Source organism: Gigantopelta aegis, chromosome 8 (assembly GCF_016097555.1).
Source record: "Gigantopelta aegis isolate Gae_Host chromosome 8, Gae_host_genome, whole genome shotgun sequence".
Lineage (NCBI taxonomy): Eukaryota > Metazoa > Mollusca > Gastropoda > Neomphalida > Peltospiridae > Gigantopelta > Gigantopelta aegis.
The window spans coordinates 5,968,502-5,987,140 of NC_054706.1; the positions used below are offsets into that span (position 1 = coordinate 5,968,502).

At 34.0% G+C, this 18,639-nt stretch overlaps 1 protein-coding gene across 3 annotated transcripts in view; it reads right to left on the minus strand.

Annotated features, from left to right (window-relative positions):
* Positions 1-2,463: 2,463 nt before the first annotated feature.
* The window catches only part of LOC121379867 (TNFAIP3-interacting protein 1-like), a 78,906-nt gene continuing 62,730 nt past the window's right edge, over positions 2,464-18,639 (minus strand). For all 3 annotated transcript variants that reach the window (XM_041508524.1, XM_041508525.1, XM_041508526.1), the window contains 8 exons: positions 17,324-17,410; positions 16,099-16,245; positions 12,600-12,683; positions 11,948-12,086; positions 11,255-11,368; positions 9,059-9,108; positions 7,804-7,919; positions 2,464-7,211 (listed from right to left, as the gene is read on the minus strand). In XM_041508524.1, the coding sequence (XP_041364458.1) occupies positions 7,821-7,919; positions 9,059-9,108; positions 11,255-11,368; positions 11,948-12,086; positions 12,600-12,683; positions 16,099-16,245; positions 17,324-17,410 (720 nt within the window). In that variant the 3' untranslated portion in view covers positions 2,464-7,211; positions 7,804-7,820. The remainder of the gene's footprint in view (positions 7,212-7,803; positions 7,920-9,058; positions 9,109-11,254; positions 11,369-11,947; positions 12,087-12,599; positions 12,684-16,098; positions 16,246-17,323; positions 17,411-18,639) is intronic.

Here is an 18,639-nt window from a genome sequence, read left to right on the forward strand (position 1 = left end):
ACAGCTTCCAATGACCTACCACTGAACATACTTATATCGTTATGATTGAAATGATGTTTATACACCTGGCATCACGCTTCAAGATTATTTGTCGTCTTAAATATCATGGTTATTGTGCTATGAAGTTGATATGAGGTTCATCGCTTTCTAGTTCATATCCCTTAATAGTATTCAGTGTATACGTTTCTGACAGGACTGGTTAGATTCTTCTTGTAGCGTGTGTGCTAGTCACTAACATGCAAGTTAAATGCTATGAATAAACTTGAAAGCGGATCAAATTAACCTGTGGAAAATGTGTGTATTTTATACAGAGAATTTGGCGACCGATTGGTTCTGAAAAATGTCCAACCTGTTGCATAGAGCGCAATTTAGACGTTCCTTGCCCATAAACCTTTGTACACTTTTGCTGGTAAAATAATCATATGACGATCATCTGTCCATATTTGTTTTGTTTTTTTTCTTCTCGGGGTCATATCGTCTAATAGTTGATCTTTTGGCGAACAGCGAGCCTCGTAATGCGGTTTTCTGCGGCTCGATGTTCATTCGCGTATCAACTATTAATTAGGCGATAATAGGATCACCGCGAGAATGCAAAAAAACAAAACGAAAAAAAAGACAGCGTTTAGTATTTTTTCTTTGTTCTTGTAGATGATACCCCTTTGTGTTACAAAGAAGACCCAACGGTAAACGACCCATCACAATGCTTGATTCGCTGCAGGTTATTGTGCAATGGAAGCAAGGAAATGTTTTAATTAACGGCGCACTCAACACATTTTATTACGGTTATATGGCGTCGTACATATGGTTAAGGACCACACAGAGATATATATATAGAGAGGAAAGCGCTGTCGCCACTTCATTGGCTACTCTTTTCGATTAGCAGCAAGGGATATTTTATATACACCACCCAACAGACAGGACAGTACATACCACGACCTTTGTTACACCAGTTGTGGAGCTCTGGCTGGAAAGAGAAATAGCCCAATGGGGCTACCGACGGGGATCGATCCCAAAAACCGACCGCGCATCACCAATGGGCTACGTCCCACACTTTGTACAATGTTAAACTGTTTTTGCTAGTGTGCCGCGACCCTCGATTCTCCATACCCTCTGTGGATGCGGGGACGGGACGTAGCCCAGTGGTACACCGCTCGCTCGATGCGCGGTCGGTGTGCTATTTTTCGTTCCAGCCAGTGCTCCACAATTGGTGTAGGCCGTGGTATGTACTATCCTGTCTGCGGGATGGTGCATATAAAAGATCCCTTGCTGCTATTCGAAAAGAGTAGCCCATGAAGTGGCGACTGCGGGTTTCCTCTCTCAATGTATGTGTGGTCATTAACCATATGTCTGACGCCATATAACCGTAAATAAAATTTGTTGAGTGCGTCGTTCAATAAAACATTTCCCTCCTTCCTTCCTAAAAGTCTGAAGTGTGATATCAGTCTCGTGTACAAACATCATTTCAAGCTATATATAATGAACTCCAGGTTTTTAGTAATTACAAAATATCTACTAGTGTGCTGCAAGTTATTTGACCAACTTATTTCAACTACTAGCATCGGGCGTAAGAACACCTGATTTGGGCAAACGGTGCTGTTGTGCACGAAAAACGAACCATTCTGCCTCAGTTTGAACATAACATACACACACAGAGGACACACCTGACACAGATTCTGCTACTATAATATGTCGACATAGTTACAAATACATCACTAGAGTCTACACTAGTGCAGCCAGATACAAGGATAGTTTGGGGGAAGTAGAAAACAATTCCAAAATTCCGTTCACCATGTTCGTATTCTGGCTACACCATGCAGAGTACAGATATACAATACAAAAAGAACCAAGAAAAGTGGGGACATCAAGTCGACCAATCAAAATCAATCAATGAAATCACGGTATTTAAATTATGAATAGACGACTGCGACACAAAGGATTTGTCAGTTCATCCAAGAAATGTTTGAAATATATCGTGAATCATTATTAACTTCCTTTCTATCAGTCAATGCATGATTTGCAGTGTCTCCATGGACACCAGTTTCCAAGCACATATCACACAAGAGTAAACACATATCACACAAGAGTAAACAAGAGTATTAGTTCTTTTTTTTTCCTTTTTCACATATGAACATTTACTTTGTTACCAAAGTGATCAGTTGTACTATCTGAACATGGCTGACTCTAGAAATTGAAATATACATGAATACACGGCAAATCAATAATATTGACCATTTGGGTGATTGTTTAAATATAAATACGTGTATTTATTTATTAAATCAAGTAACATCGTTTTTTATGTATTAATGTATTTTCCGTCTTGGTTCTTTTTGATTAAGGCTAAGAGACAATAGGGACCACGGAGCCATTATTTGGAACACCATTTGGAATAACAAACCCAAATTGTGTTCTCGTCAATCACAGATTACCATGTGGTTATTAATATTGTTAAAATGTACCCCCCCCCCCCCCCCCCCCCCCCGTGCTCATGCTTATTAGCGTGTTAAGTCTTCAGTTAAACTTCAAATACAGTCTCTCTTGCAAATGTATTTGATTTGTTTGGTATTAACCTTCTAAACTGTTCATTTTGCTCCGTGTTCCCCAATATATTGCACACATTTAATATGGTGCCAAAATACTAAAGACAGCAAAAATAGACAAACATTATAAAGTAAAATATGCAAACATATTCAAAGGGACAATTCTATTAAATAAAATTCGTAACAATGTCATTTTAAAAAGATTTACTATAATTTGTTTTATTAACTTTTGAAAATTTACTAGACAATATTGATGCAATCTTTGTTAAAGGTTTTAAGATTCACAATATAAATCCAAGAAATAATTTTAAATTCCTCTTCTTCATATCCTAGATAATAAATTCCAAAAGATTCGAAACGTACAGAAGAAATTTATAAAATTTTCAATAGCGGTTTGCAAAGTTTATTGCCTTGTTGGAGGTGAAAGAACATCTCTAAAAACCTATGGCCTGGAACAAGTAATGAACTCCGCTAAGCCGTAGACAGTACAAACAATTATTCTATCATACTGATTTGAAATATAGTCTTAAACATGGCCACAAGAATTCAATCGTCTTTATTTCTGAACATAATATTATATACTTCTCACAGCATAGATCCACAATACATAATAATCTAAACTAATTTTGTATCATTCATTAGTTCATTATGTTAATCAGCATTGTATTTATATTTAGAATCTCCACACCAATTTTCTCTCGCTTTAATTGGGAATAGAAAGGATAAGCATGACTGTTGCACTTTGCAGATTCTTTTAATATCTTTAAAACTGTCAAGCTTAGCTTAATAGACATTCACGTTTGTAGATGTTACATACTAATTGTTCGGTACCATGTGTAATTATGCAGTTCTGTATGCGAAATTCTATGACTGTACAGGAGTTTCCGTCCCTGTATATCAGCTGTTAACTGTCACTATACGTCAATTATTAGGACATACCAGGCATTATTCATTTAGTATGCAATACATCAAATAATAAATGTTTACGCAATGAATGTTTCCAATAAACGAGAGAAAATTGTATACATGTATGTTATATGTATATGTGGCAGGCCTCAAAGAACTAATCATTGAGGTAACCCATTTGATTTCGATACATCATGTAAAGCAGGCCATACATTTAATAATGTACTAACGTCAACATCACACAGGATGGGATTTGCACCAATGAAATTATTATTCACCAATATTGCAGGCCTCTGTGGTCAAATGTGTTATTTTTCCAGATAATTGCATTCATGTATGCGATCTATGCTGTGTAGATAATGCAAACTACTTTATTAAAGTAATAAATGAAATACAGGTTATATACTCAGCTATATGTAAAAATAATGTTATGCACAATATATTACATGTCCGAAAGTATTTGTAAATGTTAACAAACCTGTGCCTCTTTGTAGTAGTGTGATTTCCACGAAAAACAACCCCGTTTTGTCATAATGAAATATATTCAGTTATCTTCAGTTTCTGTTATACATTCATATTACTTAAACAATATTTTATGCACACTAGTTTCTATGACAACATATTATTTGTCAGTTTACCAGCAATAATCCTTTTTTGCATATTTATTTCTTTGACAACTTCTATATCTTCATATTTGTCAGTTTACAAGTAGTAATGCTCTTGTGGACATTGATTTCTCTGACAACTTCTATATCTTCATATTTGTCAGTTTACAAGTAGTAATGCTCTTGTGGACATTGATTTCTCTGACAACTTCTATATCTTCATATTTGTCAGTTTACAAGTAGTAATCCTCTTGTGGACATTGATTTCTCAGACATCTTCTATATCTTCATAATATTTGTCAGTTTAACAGCAATAATTCTTTTATCGACAATGATTTCTTTGACATCTATTTCTTCATAATATTTTTCAGGTCCACAGTAATCTTGGTTTTCCCCAAACCAACATGTTGGTGCTAAGTAAATTGTTTTTTAACAATGCTCAATAAAGTAGCTCAGTGTCAGTGGGACATGCACATGTTCATATTATAGTGTCGAACCATCATGGTGAGAATTCAGTTATCTGTCACATCTAGTTAACAGTCAAGCTTTATTCACATATTTATCCAAACAACAGTAATTCTCTAATAACTGGCTGTTGGCACAATTCTTCATAAAATAGTCTTCAAATTTCAAAACATATCTTTGTTTCAATAGAAATGTTCACTGGATATTTCATCTCAGTGTCAATAGGTATCTTCATCAAATCCTTTATCAAAAATCAGTATTTTAAATAAAATCCAACACAGTAACTCAAATAAAATTCACATGTAAACCACAATTATTGATTACACAGATGTCTTCAATAAGTGTTTATCACAAATTCAACACATTAATTGAAATGAAATGAAACACAGTAATTCAAATAAAATCCACTTGAGTTCCATAAGTTCTTGTTTAAACAATACGTATCAACAGCCATCTTCATTGAATCTTTTATCATAAATCCAAGTCAGTAATTGAAATAAAATCCAATACAGTAATTGAAATAAAATCCAACACAGTGACTGAAATAAAATTCATATGGAAACTATAATTTCTTTTTTACACAGTTGTTTTCAATAAGTCTTTTTATCACAAATCCAACACATTAATTCAAATATAATGAAACACAGTATTTCAACTGAAATCCACTTATAATTTATAAATTCTTGTTTAAACAAATATCTTCAACAAATGGTTGAATCAAAATCCAAAACATTAATTGAAATAAAATTCACTTAAACCACATAATTCATAATTTATTGTTTTTGTTTAAGAAAGAAAAATACATGTATATGAAATACATCACTTGGAAATGTTTTAAAGTTGTACAGCAGTGTTCGTGTCTACAGAAACTTCATCAAACCTATGCTGTTTCAAAAAATTTCCAACTAATGTAATAATTTTTGAAATAATGTGATAATTATCATAATTAAAAAACAAAAGTTCAACTAATGTAATAATTATAATAATTTTGACATTTTGTTCATGTAATGTAATAATTATGATAATTTTCAATTTTGTTTCAATGTTAATAGTAGGCAGTGATGCACACCAAGTAATCTAGAACACCACAGTGCAGATACTAAGGGCTATAATTAATAAATGTAGGCATGATGCAAGTTCACATTCACCGTTACAGAACGCCAAACTGGGCTCCCGGTGCATTGGTGTGAACATGCTGACTATGTGTTGAATGTGTGTACTATGCAGCTCTCTCAAATATATACTTATGCTAAACAAACGTATGTGAACCTATTATATGGAGCAGACTATTAATGAAACTTGCTCTAATGATGAACTGTTTCTTGTCATAAAAAACCCAAACAGGATTGAAAATTCAATTAAGTTGAGCAAAGATTCAGGATTGAGAACTTTTGTCATACACATGATGATGCAACAGTGTACACATTAATACCAGTGTCCGTAATTTGACCATAGGAACGGACTTGGCAGAAACAATTAAAAAAGTAGTTTTGTCGAATCGGTGATTACAAAAATTTAATAAGACCAGGAGTATGAAGTCATGCTTGCAATAGGTGATATATGAACATATATGTCCTTATGGGAGAGATACATAACAAAATGTTTTTACCAGCAACATTTTCAAGATAGATGTGAGAAATAAGCCTCATTACAGCTGAATCTCACAAGGGAAAGACAATAGTAACAATAATAATAATAATAATACAAAACTTCTCAATCCTGCACATCATGATGATATTAATTAAAATTAAATGTTGTAGCAAGTTAACCAATTTATTAATATTTTCATGTATTTTTTAGATAACTTCCACAGCAAATGATATATATATATATCATTATACGGCTATGTACATAAAACTTGTAAGATGATAACAGTTATCTGTTAATAGCCAAGAATACATTTTATATGAAGTACCCAAGGCTATGAAAATTAACATATTATATAATACAATCAATGCTCAACAAAATAATTTTTCAATCCATATAACTCATATTTGACTAAAGATATTTTATAAATATATTATAGTATGAACATTATAAATATTATAACTACTGTAATGTTTAATTCTTTGTTTGAAAGTAATCTATAAATTGCTTTAATATTTAACTTGCTTATATCCATGTAACAATATTTTAACTTTATGTATTATGTTTAAGTAATTTTTAATGTTTTAATCGTTAAAGATTTTTTTATAAGTCTTTAACAAGTTTTCTTTGTTTAAAGATAGATTTTGTAATAAACAATATATTCTAAATAACCCGAAAACATAGATCCTGCTGTTTCTACAGAAAAATCTTTAGTAGTGAAATAGCTCTAGTCGAAACTGAAAAAGATTTTAATGTTGGAAAGAGCAGAATCGAGGTTCACGGAAGAGGTAAGACCAGCAATGACTTGCTGTCGACTTGTTGGGCCACACAGACATCAACTGAAGCAGAACTCTGTAAACAGCAGGTCTTCAACTGTGATGTTCAAACTTCACTTCTTCTTCTGCTTCTTTGATGATGCCATGTTTGAAGTTGTGCGGTGTGGTTGATTCAGAATAGTCTTTTGCAGGTTGGTTCTGCATACTAGATCTTACGTGTGACTATTTTCTAACAAATTTGTCGTGTTCTTCTGGTCTCGTCTCTTCCAGGCCTGAATTCAGTCCGGATCACAGGGTGTGGATGGTGATCCGAGTCAGACAGTCACTATCATAGGCTGAAAGTAAACACATGTTTGTTTATTGACTCCCCAGGCTAATGTTAGTATTGTCCCCAGGCTAATGTATTGTTCCCAGGCTAATGTTAGTATTGTCTCTTGGCTAATGTTAGTATTGTCCCTTGGCTAATGTTAGTATTGTCCCTTGGCTAATGTTAGTATTGTCTCTTGGCTAATGTTAGTATTGTCAACAGTGAGTCAATGAAGGACTTACATCACATTAAAATAAATGCTTAATGACACATCAGCCCTTCTCTGGATCAATCTATATCAATAGTACCACACAGGAAAAGAAATATTTTCCTATATTATTTAGTTATACCATATATGATACACATAAGATTAAGTTAAAAATTTGTTTTCCCATATATCTGTTAACAAACAAAACATACAATTAAGTTGGCCATAGAAGCTTTTCTATATTATGTAATATAAAACACACAAGGAAGTCAACAGGAGATGTCGTCAACTAGATGTTTTCCTATATTATGTAAGTTGACAGGAGATGTCGTCAACTAGATGTTTTCCTAAATATCTATCAAGCATATCATTAAGTTGACAAAGGATATTGAACTATATTTCATAAACATACCTAGGTCTATGTGAAATTTATTTGAACTGTCCATCGTCAGTTACAAGATCATTGACATCATCTGTGACAAGATCACTGGAATCATCGGGAACATTGCGTCCTCGGGACATTAGAGCCTGCAAAAATAACCAGACTGTTGTCAACTGTCATCATTTACTCAAGTAGCAAGTACTAGTTAACAAGCAATAGACTCAAGTAGCAATTACTAGTTAACAAGCAATAGACTCAAGTAGCAAGTACTAGTTAACAAGCAATAGACTTAAGTAGCAAGTACTAGTTAACAAGCAATAGACTCAAGTAACAAGTACTAGTTAACATGAAATAGACTCAAGTAGCAAGTACTAGTTAACAAGCAATAGACTCAAGTAGCAAGTACTAGTTAACAAGCAATAGACTCAAGTATCAAGTACTAGTTAACAAGAAATAGACACGGGAACTAGTACTTGTACAACATTACAATTCATCCACAATGGACAAGAATTTCACTGAAGTAGATGCCTCACATACTGTAACATAAAAATGTGTGGTGCAACTATAAACCAAGTTTCACTGACCTACGACTTTTAGTTTGTGAGAAACCTATCTAAATGCAAAACTTTAATGTTAAAGTATTTTAATGCTGTTGCAATTATTTGAAAAGTAATAGCTATATCTCACATGTTTACTTTGTGTTAAAGAGGCCACATTTGTACTCTCCCAAATCACCTCACCTGTATTATGCAACCACCTGTCTTAAAGGGTAACACTTTTATGTTATTTCTTTCGAGTTCATGTGGGTATGAACCAAACAAATCATCAGAAAACTGTATGAATCCACAAAGCTATTCTCACAAAAGTTTGCAGATGATTTTGTTTGTTCATACCCAGATGAATGTAAAAGAAACAACAGACAATACTTATAATTAAATTTCAAACATATTACTAATAGTAACACTAAAAGTTCATCTTTTATTTTGAATTATATTTTGGTTCTGAAACAATAATGGTCATTAAGACAAAGCACCAATATAAAGTGACATCATCAGATACGATGTTCCCTGACAACGTTATTTTTACGTTCATCGAGAAATGAACAAACTCTCTTTGGTATGGCTAGATCTATCTATCTATCTATGTATATAGATATATATATATCTATATCTATATCTATATATATCTAAACAAATTAAATTACAAAATGGAAGATCATATTTTATAACCTTAACACTGTGTCTGAAAATGGGGTTTTCAAAGAGAAACACAATGTCTAACTTACCGCTTCTGGGTTTGCATTCTGTGCTGCAGATTGCGAGCTGCGGCCTCGTCCTGATGTAACAGAAAACAATGGTTTTAACTATAATAAACCAAATACCTATCCACACATTATACCTACAGTCCAAATATATACATTTAGAAAACATGAAATCATGGAACGATCATAAATCTGCGAACATAACAAACCCAAATTTTATACCAAAATATTGTAAATATTTTTGACACAAATCAAATGTACGAATTATGAACATAAATTACTGCATGTTGTAGTATAATTACAAACAATTCTGGTTAGATGTCACTTAAATTAATAATTAGCTATTATGTTATATACATTTGTAGCTATATCAGTTGTATTATTTGTAATCAAAATTAGTTTTTATTGCTAGTGAAATTATTAATGTACAACAGTGATAAATGTACAATTTTTCACAATTATACATTGATAAAAGACACCCCTCCAAAACTATCCAAAACAAACCCACAACTATTCTTATGCATATAAAACTTGACGGCAGATAATAAGACAAAATAAATCTTCCGTCACTCTGCTTTTTCCTTGGTCATCGTATTCTACCACATACAACGGTTGACAGTAAACATGTTCAACAAGTCGTTATGTTTCAAATATGTGATATTCTGTCAATGTTAAACAAGTCATTCTATTTAAAGTATGTGATATTTACTCTATTTAATATTTATGAGTCAGTCTATTTAAAATATGTGATACTTATTCTGTTGATTGTACGACAAGACGTTCTATTTAAAATATGTAATAATTACTGTATCAAATATTCAACAAGTCATTCCGTTTAAAATATGTGATACTCACTCTGTCGAATGTTCAATAAGTCATTGTATTTAAAATATGTGATACTCACTCTGTCAAATGTTCAACGAGTCATTCTATTTACAATATGATACTCACTCTTGTCAAATGTTCAATGAGTCATTCTATTTACAATATGTGATACTCACTGTTAAATGTTCAACGAGTCATTCTATTTACAATATGTGATACTCACTCTCTCGAATGTTTAACGAGTCGTTCTATTTACAATATGTGATACTCACTCTGTCGAATGTTCAATGAGTCATTGTATTTACAATATGTGATACTCACTCTGTCGAATGTTCAACGGGTCATTGTATTTACAATATGTGATACTCACTCTGTCAAATGTTCAACGGGTCATTCTATTTACAATATGTGATACTCACTCTGTCAAATGTTCGAGTCATTCTATTTACAATATGATACTCACTCTTGTCAAATGTTCAATGAGTCATTCTATTTACAATATGTGATACTCACTCTTGTCAAATGTTCAACGAGTCATTCTATTTACAATATGTGATACTCACTCTTGTCAAGTGTTCAACGAGTCATTCTATTTACAATATGATACTCACTCTTGTCAAATGTTCAATGAGTCATTCTATTTACAATATGTGATACTCACTCTGTCAAATGTTCAACGAGTCATTCTATTTACAATATGTGATACTCACTCTTGTCAAATGTTCAATGAGTCATTCTATTTACAATATGTGATACTCACTGTTAAATGTTCAACGAGTCATTCTATTTACAATATGTGATACTCACTCTCTCGAATGTTTAACGAGTCATTCTATTTACAATATGTGATACTCACTCTGTCGAATGTTCGATGAGACATTGTATTTACAATATGTGATACTCACTCTGTCGAATGTTCAACGGGTCATTGTATTTACAAAATGTGATACTCACTCTGTCAAATGTTCAACGGGTCATTCTATTTACAATATGTGATACTCACTCTGTCAAATGTTCAACGGGTCATTCTATTTACAATATGTGATACTCACTCTTGTCAAATGTTCAACGAGTCATTCTATTTACAATATGTGATACTCACTCTTGTCAAATGTTCAACGAGTCATTCTATTTACAATATGTGATACTCACTCTTGTCAAATGTTCAACGAGTCATTCTATTTACAATATGTGATACTCACTCTTGTCAAATGTTCAACGGGTCATTCTATTTACAATATGTGATACTCTGTCAAATGTTCAACGGGTCATTCTATTTACAATATGTGATACTCACTCTGTCAAATGTTCAATGAGTTATTGTATTTACAATATGTGATACTCACTCTGTCGAATGTTCAACGGGTCATTCTATTTACAATATGTGATACTCACTCTGTCGAATGACGCCACACATGTCGCACACTGTGCGTTCAGCGATGTTCACAAAGGTACACTGAGAACATGTCCATGCTCCAGGGAGGTGTTCCAGCGGAGTGTGGCCATGACCTTGAAAAATTACCCACATCAGTTAGAACAAAACAAAAAGAACAGCAATAATACTACAGGTAAACAAGTCAGTGTGTAGTATATCAGAGGAGTTGGGGAAAATAAACACAAGTCAGTGTGTATTGTATCAGAGGAATTGGGAAAATAAACACAAGTCAGTGTGTAGTGTATCAGAGGAGTTGGAAAAATAAATTGCCAATTAGATAAATATATTGAAGAAATAGGATTTCTTTTAATTGGTAAAATCTAACAAATTTTAATTCTATAAAGTAGTGAAAAATAATATTAAAATTTGGGTGTTTGTCAAAAACAAAAACAACAACCACTATTATATCCCAAACTAAATTTCAGAAGTGGCTCAATATCTTTTTATTTAATTTAAAAGATTATATTGTAAAAAAACTTCTTTTTTGTTTCTTTTAAACTATAGGTTTACAATATCCACTACACAAATGTAATTATGCTGATCTTTTGTACCTTGCTGTCAAATAAATATCAAAGTAGAAATGATAAATGATGACTGTATGTTTATGTATTAAACTAAGCAATGTGCGGACCTGCAGATGCAGTCTACTTTACCTAACGGTATCTGTTGTGTGAGGTGACCAGGCTGGTAGTAGCCCACCTGACCGTATGGGTACTGTTGGAAAGGCTGTGGTGGGTATGGTGACACAGGGGGTGGCGGAGCATACCGCATTGCAGCCTGCTGTTGTTTAAGCTGAAACAAACAACAAAAAACAACAACCATTAAAAACACTGTCATCAATAAAAAACAACAACCCCAAAACCAACACCCCACTATTAAGAACAGACTATCATCTACATTGTATACATCAGCTGATAAAAGAAAGATGAAAACTTTAAACAAGTCATTTGCAGTGCTTATGGTTTAAAAACTGATGGTGAGTATTTAATTGCTTTTCTCAAATTGTGTAAGTAAAATTCATGGTAATTTTGAGTCAAATAAATTTAAATTGGTGATATCAGTGTGCAATGAGACAATTTTTTTTTTTTTTTTAAGATAACGGAAATAATTTTGTGAGAACAATTGCTCATGTCAAACTAGGACTATACATCCTTTAAACAAATGAAAAACACCCATCTCCAATTGTGTTTTTGTTAGCTTGTGTTGTCGGCACTACTCACAACATACAGCAGAATATTCTCGGATCAAATTAATTTTTTGCGTGTCGTCATTTCAAGATTGACAACGAAAGAGACGACTACTCACTTCAGCTTTGAGTCGCCTGTTTTCAGTTTCCAGATTCTGAATTCGTCGTTGAGTTTGTCTCAGTTCAGTTTCTAAATGTTCAGCCTGAAACAACAGACAAGAAATATATAAATCATTGATAATTAACTGCCCATTTTATATATATTATATCACAGGCCCTCAGATTTCACGGAAACGATAATTTCGGGTACCGTGTGTCAGTAACATGTTAATAAAATCATGGAAACGATCATTTCGGGTACCGTGTGTCAGTAACATGTTGATAAAATCACGGAATCGATCATTTCGGGTACCGTGTGTCAGTAACATGTTGATAAAATCACGGAAACGATAATTTGTTCGTTTCCCATGATTATTATATTGAGTACGACTATTCAGCGAAAATAATATATATATTTTAAAAATATAGTTTCTGATGGTTTCCTAAAGTGTTTCCTATGAAATTTGAAATCCTATGGCCTGATATAAAAAAATTCTGGACTACATAAATGTAGGTTGGTGTGTTAGTGAATGTTCATGCCATTAACTCAATCATTTTGTACAACTGAAGAATGTTTTTACATGAGATGTCAATTTGAGACAAATGTTATATGTCAAAACACAAATTATGGCTTCATGCACAATGGTTTATGTCAACAACATAAGGAGATTTTATTTATTTGGAGATATTCATAATGCATGCAAACATGCTCAGTGTAGCCTCAAACATGCTCAGTGTAGCCTGCAAACATGCTCAGTGTAGCCTCAAACAATTTATGTGGTTATCCCTATATTCCCTAATTTAAATGTGACAAGTTTTTTAAAAACACTTTTCAGTTAGGTTTGCTGTTGTTTTTTCATCTTTTGTTACTTATAGTTGTGGATATTTTACAACACGTTTACCATGAAATTCAAAAGGCCATATGTTCAGTAATGTATGTGCTCTGTTCTAAGTCACTACAGCACATCACTTGGTATTTGGTCAATTCAAACTTCCATCTCTGTTCAGGCAGACTAAAGGATATTCTTGACATGGTCTTGGTCTGTACTACTGGCAGTCCCCAGAAAAATGCATCCTGCAGTTATCTGCAACTCTCTCTTTGCCAAGAATGGTATGGCAAATCGAAACCTGCATAGGACAGACCTTAATATAGCAGGTCAAAAGATATATGTCCTGCTATGACAAAAATATGGCATGCTTGAAAAAAAAAGATAGCAAGGGGCGAGGTGATTTTGGTATAATGTGGGTAAAATTATGACCTCTTAGATGGATTTTAGAGCCTTATAGAATTAAAATATATCACAATTACCAGGGCTAGCTCTGGCACTCGACAAATTCGCCAATTGCGAATTTTGAAAGCAGTTGGCGAATTTTAATTTGGCGAAATAATTTCATGTAATAACTAATTTTTGTTAGAAAATAACTGTCAATTTCTGCAACTTTGAAGTTTAATAGATAATTTGGCGAAATGTTTTGCTCACCCAGAGCCCTAATCGCCGATGAGATAATCCTACCAACCAACCAACCAACCAACCCAACCTCCCTCCCTCCCTCCCTCTCTCCCTCTCTCTCTCTCTCTCTCTCTCTCTATCTTGAAAAAAATGACCTGCGATTGGTTGGTGGTCCTAGCAGGTCATGTTCTATTTTAACTAAAAGATTTTTAAAATAGAATTTCGAGCCCTGAATGGATATTTAAATAGTTGTAGAATACAGTGCTATGAATGGTCCCAGACAGTTTATAAAGCAACATTTTGTACATAATTAGAAATGCTAAAGCATGGCATGAAAAATACTGCACCAAGCAGAAACTGTCACACAGGGGCAGGACATAGCACAGTGGCAAAGCTCTTGCTTGATGTGCGGTCAATCTGGGATCGATTCCTGTCGGTTGGCCCATTGGGCTATTTTATTATTCCAGCCAGTGCACCACGACTGCTATATTAAAGGCCATGGTATGTGCTATCCTGTCTGTGGGATGGTGCATATAAAAGATCCCTTGCTACTAATGAAAAGAAAAAGTAGTGGGTTTCCTCTCTAAGAGTACATGTCAAAATGACCAAATGTTTGACATCCAATAGCCGATGATTAATAAATCAATGTGCTCTAGTGGTGTTGTTAAACAAAACAAACTTCTGTCAGACAGATGGACAGTGAAATAAACAAGCTGCCTGTGCTCTCGGTACAGGTTGCACACCGCCAATTACATGTCTACCCACATAACACGGTTATCTTCTACCCACATAACACTGTTATCTTCTACCCACATAACACGGTTATCTTCTACCCACATAACACTGTTATCTTCTACCCACATAACACGGTTATCTTCTACCCACATAACACTGTTATCTTCTACCCACATAACACGGTTATCTTCTACCCACATAACACTGTTATCTTCTACCCACATAACAGTTATCTTCTACCCACATAACAGTTATCTTCTACCCACATAACACGGTTATCTTCTACCCACATAACACGGTTATCTTCTACCCACATAACACGGTTATCTTCTACCCACATAACAGTTATCTTCTACCCACATAACAGTTATCTTCTACCCACATAACACGGTTATCTTCTACCCACATAACAGTTATCTTTTACCCACATAACACTGTTATCTTCTACCCACATAACAGTTATCTTCTACCCACATAACAGTTATCTTCTACCCACATAACACTGTTATCTTCTACCCACATAACAGTTATCTTCTACCCACACAACACTGTTATCTTCTACCCACACAACACTGTTATCTTCTACCCACTTAACACTGTTATCTTCTACCCACATAACATGTTATCTTCTACCCACACAACACTGTTATCTTCTGCCCACATAACATGGTTATCTTACCACAATGAACAGTGGCTCCTCTGCACTCCATCATGCGGCAGTTACAGATGCTCTAAATTAATGTCTTTTATTTACATGAATCGAGGGACTCCTGAAGCAATATTTGTAATTGGTGCTACACAAGGGTTAGCAACCTCTGGATTACAACCAACTACATGCTCCAGGAGTTAGGTATATTTGTTATACCTTTCTTTACTGGTTCTTTACTGGTTAGCTAAAATCACAAACAAATATTTTAGGCAATCCTAACTATCCTAAAAACAAGATCACATTTATTTATTAATTTAATACTGTTAATTGCCAACAATACATACAAAATGCAAAAGACAACAACTAATGTTAGCTGGATTCCAAAACAGTCTGAATATGTATATTATATAAGTATATTTCTACATATTAATAACAGAGCAACACCAAGTTCAAGAAACATGGAATATTTAGAGTGTGTTTCAGTATCATCAATACAAATAGTAGGAATACAAACTGTATCATACGAGCAAGTGGCTAGCATAATACATTATTTTTATTTATAATAAATGATATTGACAATTCCAAAACACACTGGGGTAATAATCTCTTTATCATATAATCTCAAGCTTAATACAACGTGTTTTTGAATGGAAATGACCAACCACAATAAGGTATATTTGCTACCTTTCTCTGCTGGTTATTCAAGCGCTCGGAGAGATTTCTTCTAGACCGATACACTTCTTCGTATTTCGTCTGGATATCTTCCCGAGCTGACTGAGTGGCAGCCCTGTCCTGTCGCTCACGTTCGAAATCTTCCTCAAATACGGTCAGCTACAAAAACATCAACAGAATTAAATTTGCAAAACATAATATAAACCAAAGATCACACACTAAAAAAAGTTCTTTTTTTATATAGTACTTTAACACCCCCTGCAAAAAAAAAATTCCACAAAAAAACAAACACCAAACATTTAACAGCCCTAAAACAAAACAAACTTTACTGTATAAATTAACCAACAAGAAACTGTGTACTGTATAAATCAAAGAAAAACATGTAATTGTACTGTATAAATCAAAGAAAAACATGTAATTGTACTGTACAAATCAGAGATGAACAAATAACTGTATGATATAAATCAAATAAAAATAAGTAACTGCAATGTATAAATGAAACAAGAACAGGTAACTCTATGCTGTATAAATGAAAAAAGAACAGATAACTCTATGCTGTATAAATAAAACAAGAACACGTAACAGGTAACTGTACAAATCAAACAAGACCAGTTCAACGAACAAAAGAAAGCTTAGTTCATTTTTGTCCATTTGTCATTGTTGATCGGAAGAAATAATTGGAAAGAGAACTCCACTTTTAACAATTAATAAATTACATTATGATTTGGAACATTAATTCATATTAGTTGATAATATTAAAAATATTACCCATTCTTAGTTGATTTATACAGTACACGGTTACTTACTCTGGTTTGATTCATACAGTACAGAGTTATCTGTTCTTGTTTTATTCACACCTGTATACAGTAACAGTTGAAGTTTGTTTTGTTTAACAACACCACTGGAGCACGCACATTGATTAATTAATCATCAGCTATTGGATGTCAAACATTTGGTAATTCTGACTCGTAGTCATCAGAGGAAACCTGCTACATTTTTCACAATGCAGCAAGGGATCTTTTATATCCACTTTCCCACAGACAGGAAAGCACATACCACGGTCTTTGACCAGTTGTGGTGTACTGGTTGGAACGAAAAAAACCCAAAGTAGTGGAATGGATCCACCGAGGTGGTTCGATCCTGCAATGCAAGCACCCAAAGCGAGCACTCAGCCAACTGAGTTAAATCATGCCCTGTATACAGCAACAGTTACGTGTCTGTCTTTGTTTTATGTCACCTGTTCTCGGAGTACAGCGATCTCGGTTTTTAAGGCGTCCACAGTCTGGGCGGGATGACGACCGGCCTGTGGGTTCTCAGCCTCTTTCTGAGAAAAAAAAAACCCAGAAAAAATGACTACATTAAAAATACAGGTCATGTGTGAATATAAAAGTACACTAAAAGCATGGTTTATGTGTAACTTTGAAACTAAAAATAAAACATGGTTTATGTGTTAGTTTGAAACTATACTAAACAAATACAGTTTATTTGCACATTTGGCAGAAAACATTTACTTTCACTTATAGTGGGGGAAAACTCAAACAAGTTAAAGCACTTTCCACTGAAACAAAGACTAACCAAGGTTTTTTGTTTAACAGACAACTCAAAATCGAATTATACAGGCAGTTTTGTTTGATACCCACTGAGCACTGACACTAGCTAAAACATGTATTATTTAAAGCTGCTGTCATGCATCATCAGTTGACAATTTAATGAAACACAAGTACTACATCAAGCCTCGGACAATTGAAAAGTGGCGTAAACAACTTACACCCTTAAATATATTTACTGGGGCAGCATGACCCAAACCTCCTTAGAAACTTCACTGGCCAGTCTTGACCATCACCCCTGCACAATTTCCACCAAACCAGCTACTGAACAAGGTGACTTTTCAACCCGGTTGCGCACTTTTATCAGACTACCTAACAGATTTCACTGTACTTGTTAGTAAGTCATACCTTGAGAAGGAGAACATTTGTTTTTATCAGACTACCTAACAGACTTCACTGTACTTGTTAGTAAGTCATACCTCGAGAAGGAGAACATTTGTTTTTATCAGACTACCTAACAGACTTCACTGTACTTGTTAGTAAGTCATACCTCGAGAAGGAGAACATTTGTTTTTATCAGACTACCTAACAGACTTCACTGTACTTGTTAGTAAGTCATACCTGGAGAAGGAGAACATTTGTTTTTATCAGACTACCTAACAGACTTCACTGTACTTGTTAGTAAGTCATACCTCGAGAAGGAGAACATTTGTTTTTATCAGACTACCTAACAGATTTCACTGTACTTGTTAGTAAGTCATACCTTGAGAAGGAGAACATTTGTTTTTATCAGACTACCTAACAGACTTCACTGTACTTGTTAGTAAGTCATACCTCGAGAAGGAGAACATTTGTTTTTATCAGACTACCTAACAGACTTCACTGTACTTGTTAGTAAGTCATACCTTGAGAAGGAGAACATTTGTTTTTATCAGACTACCTAACAGACTTCACTGTACTTGTTAGTAAGTCATACCTCGAGAAGGAGAACATTTGTTTTTATCAG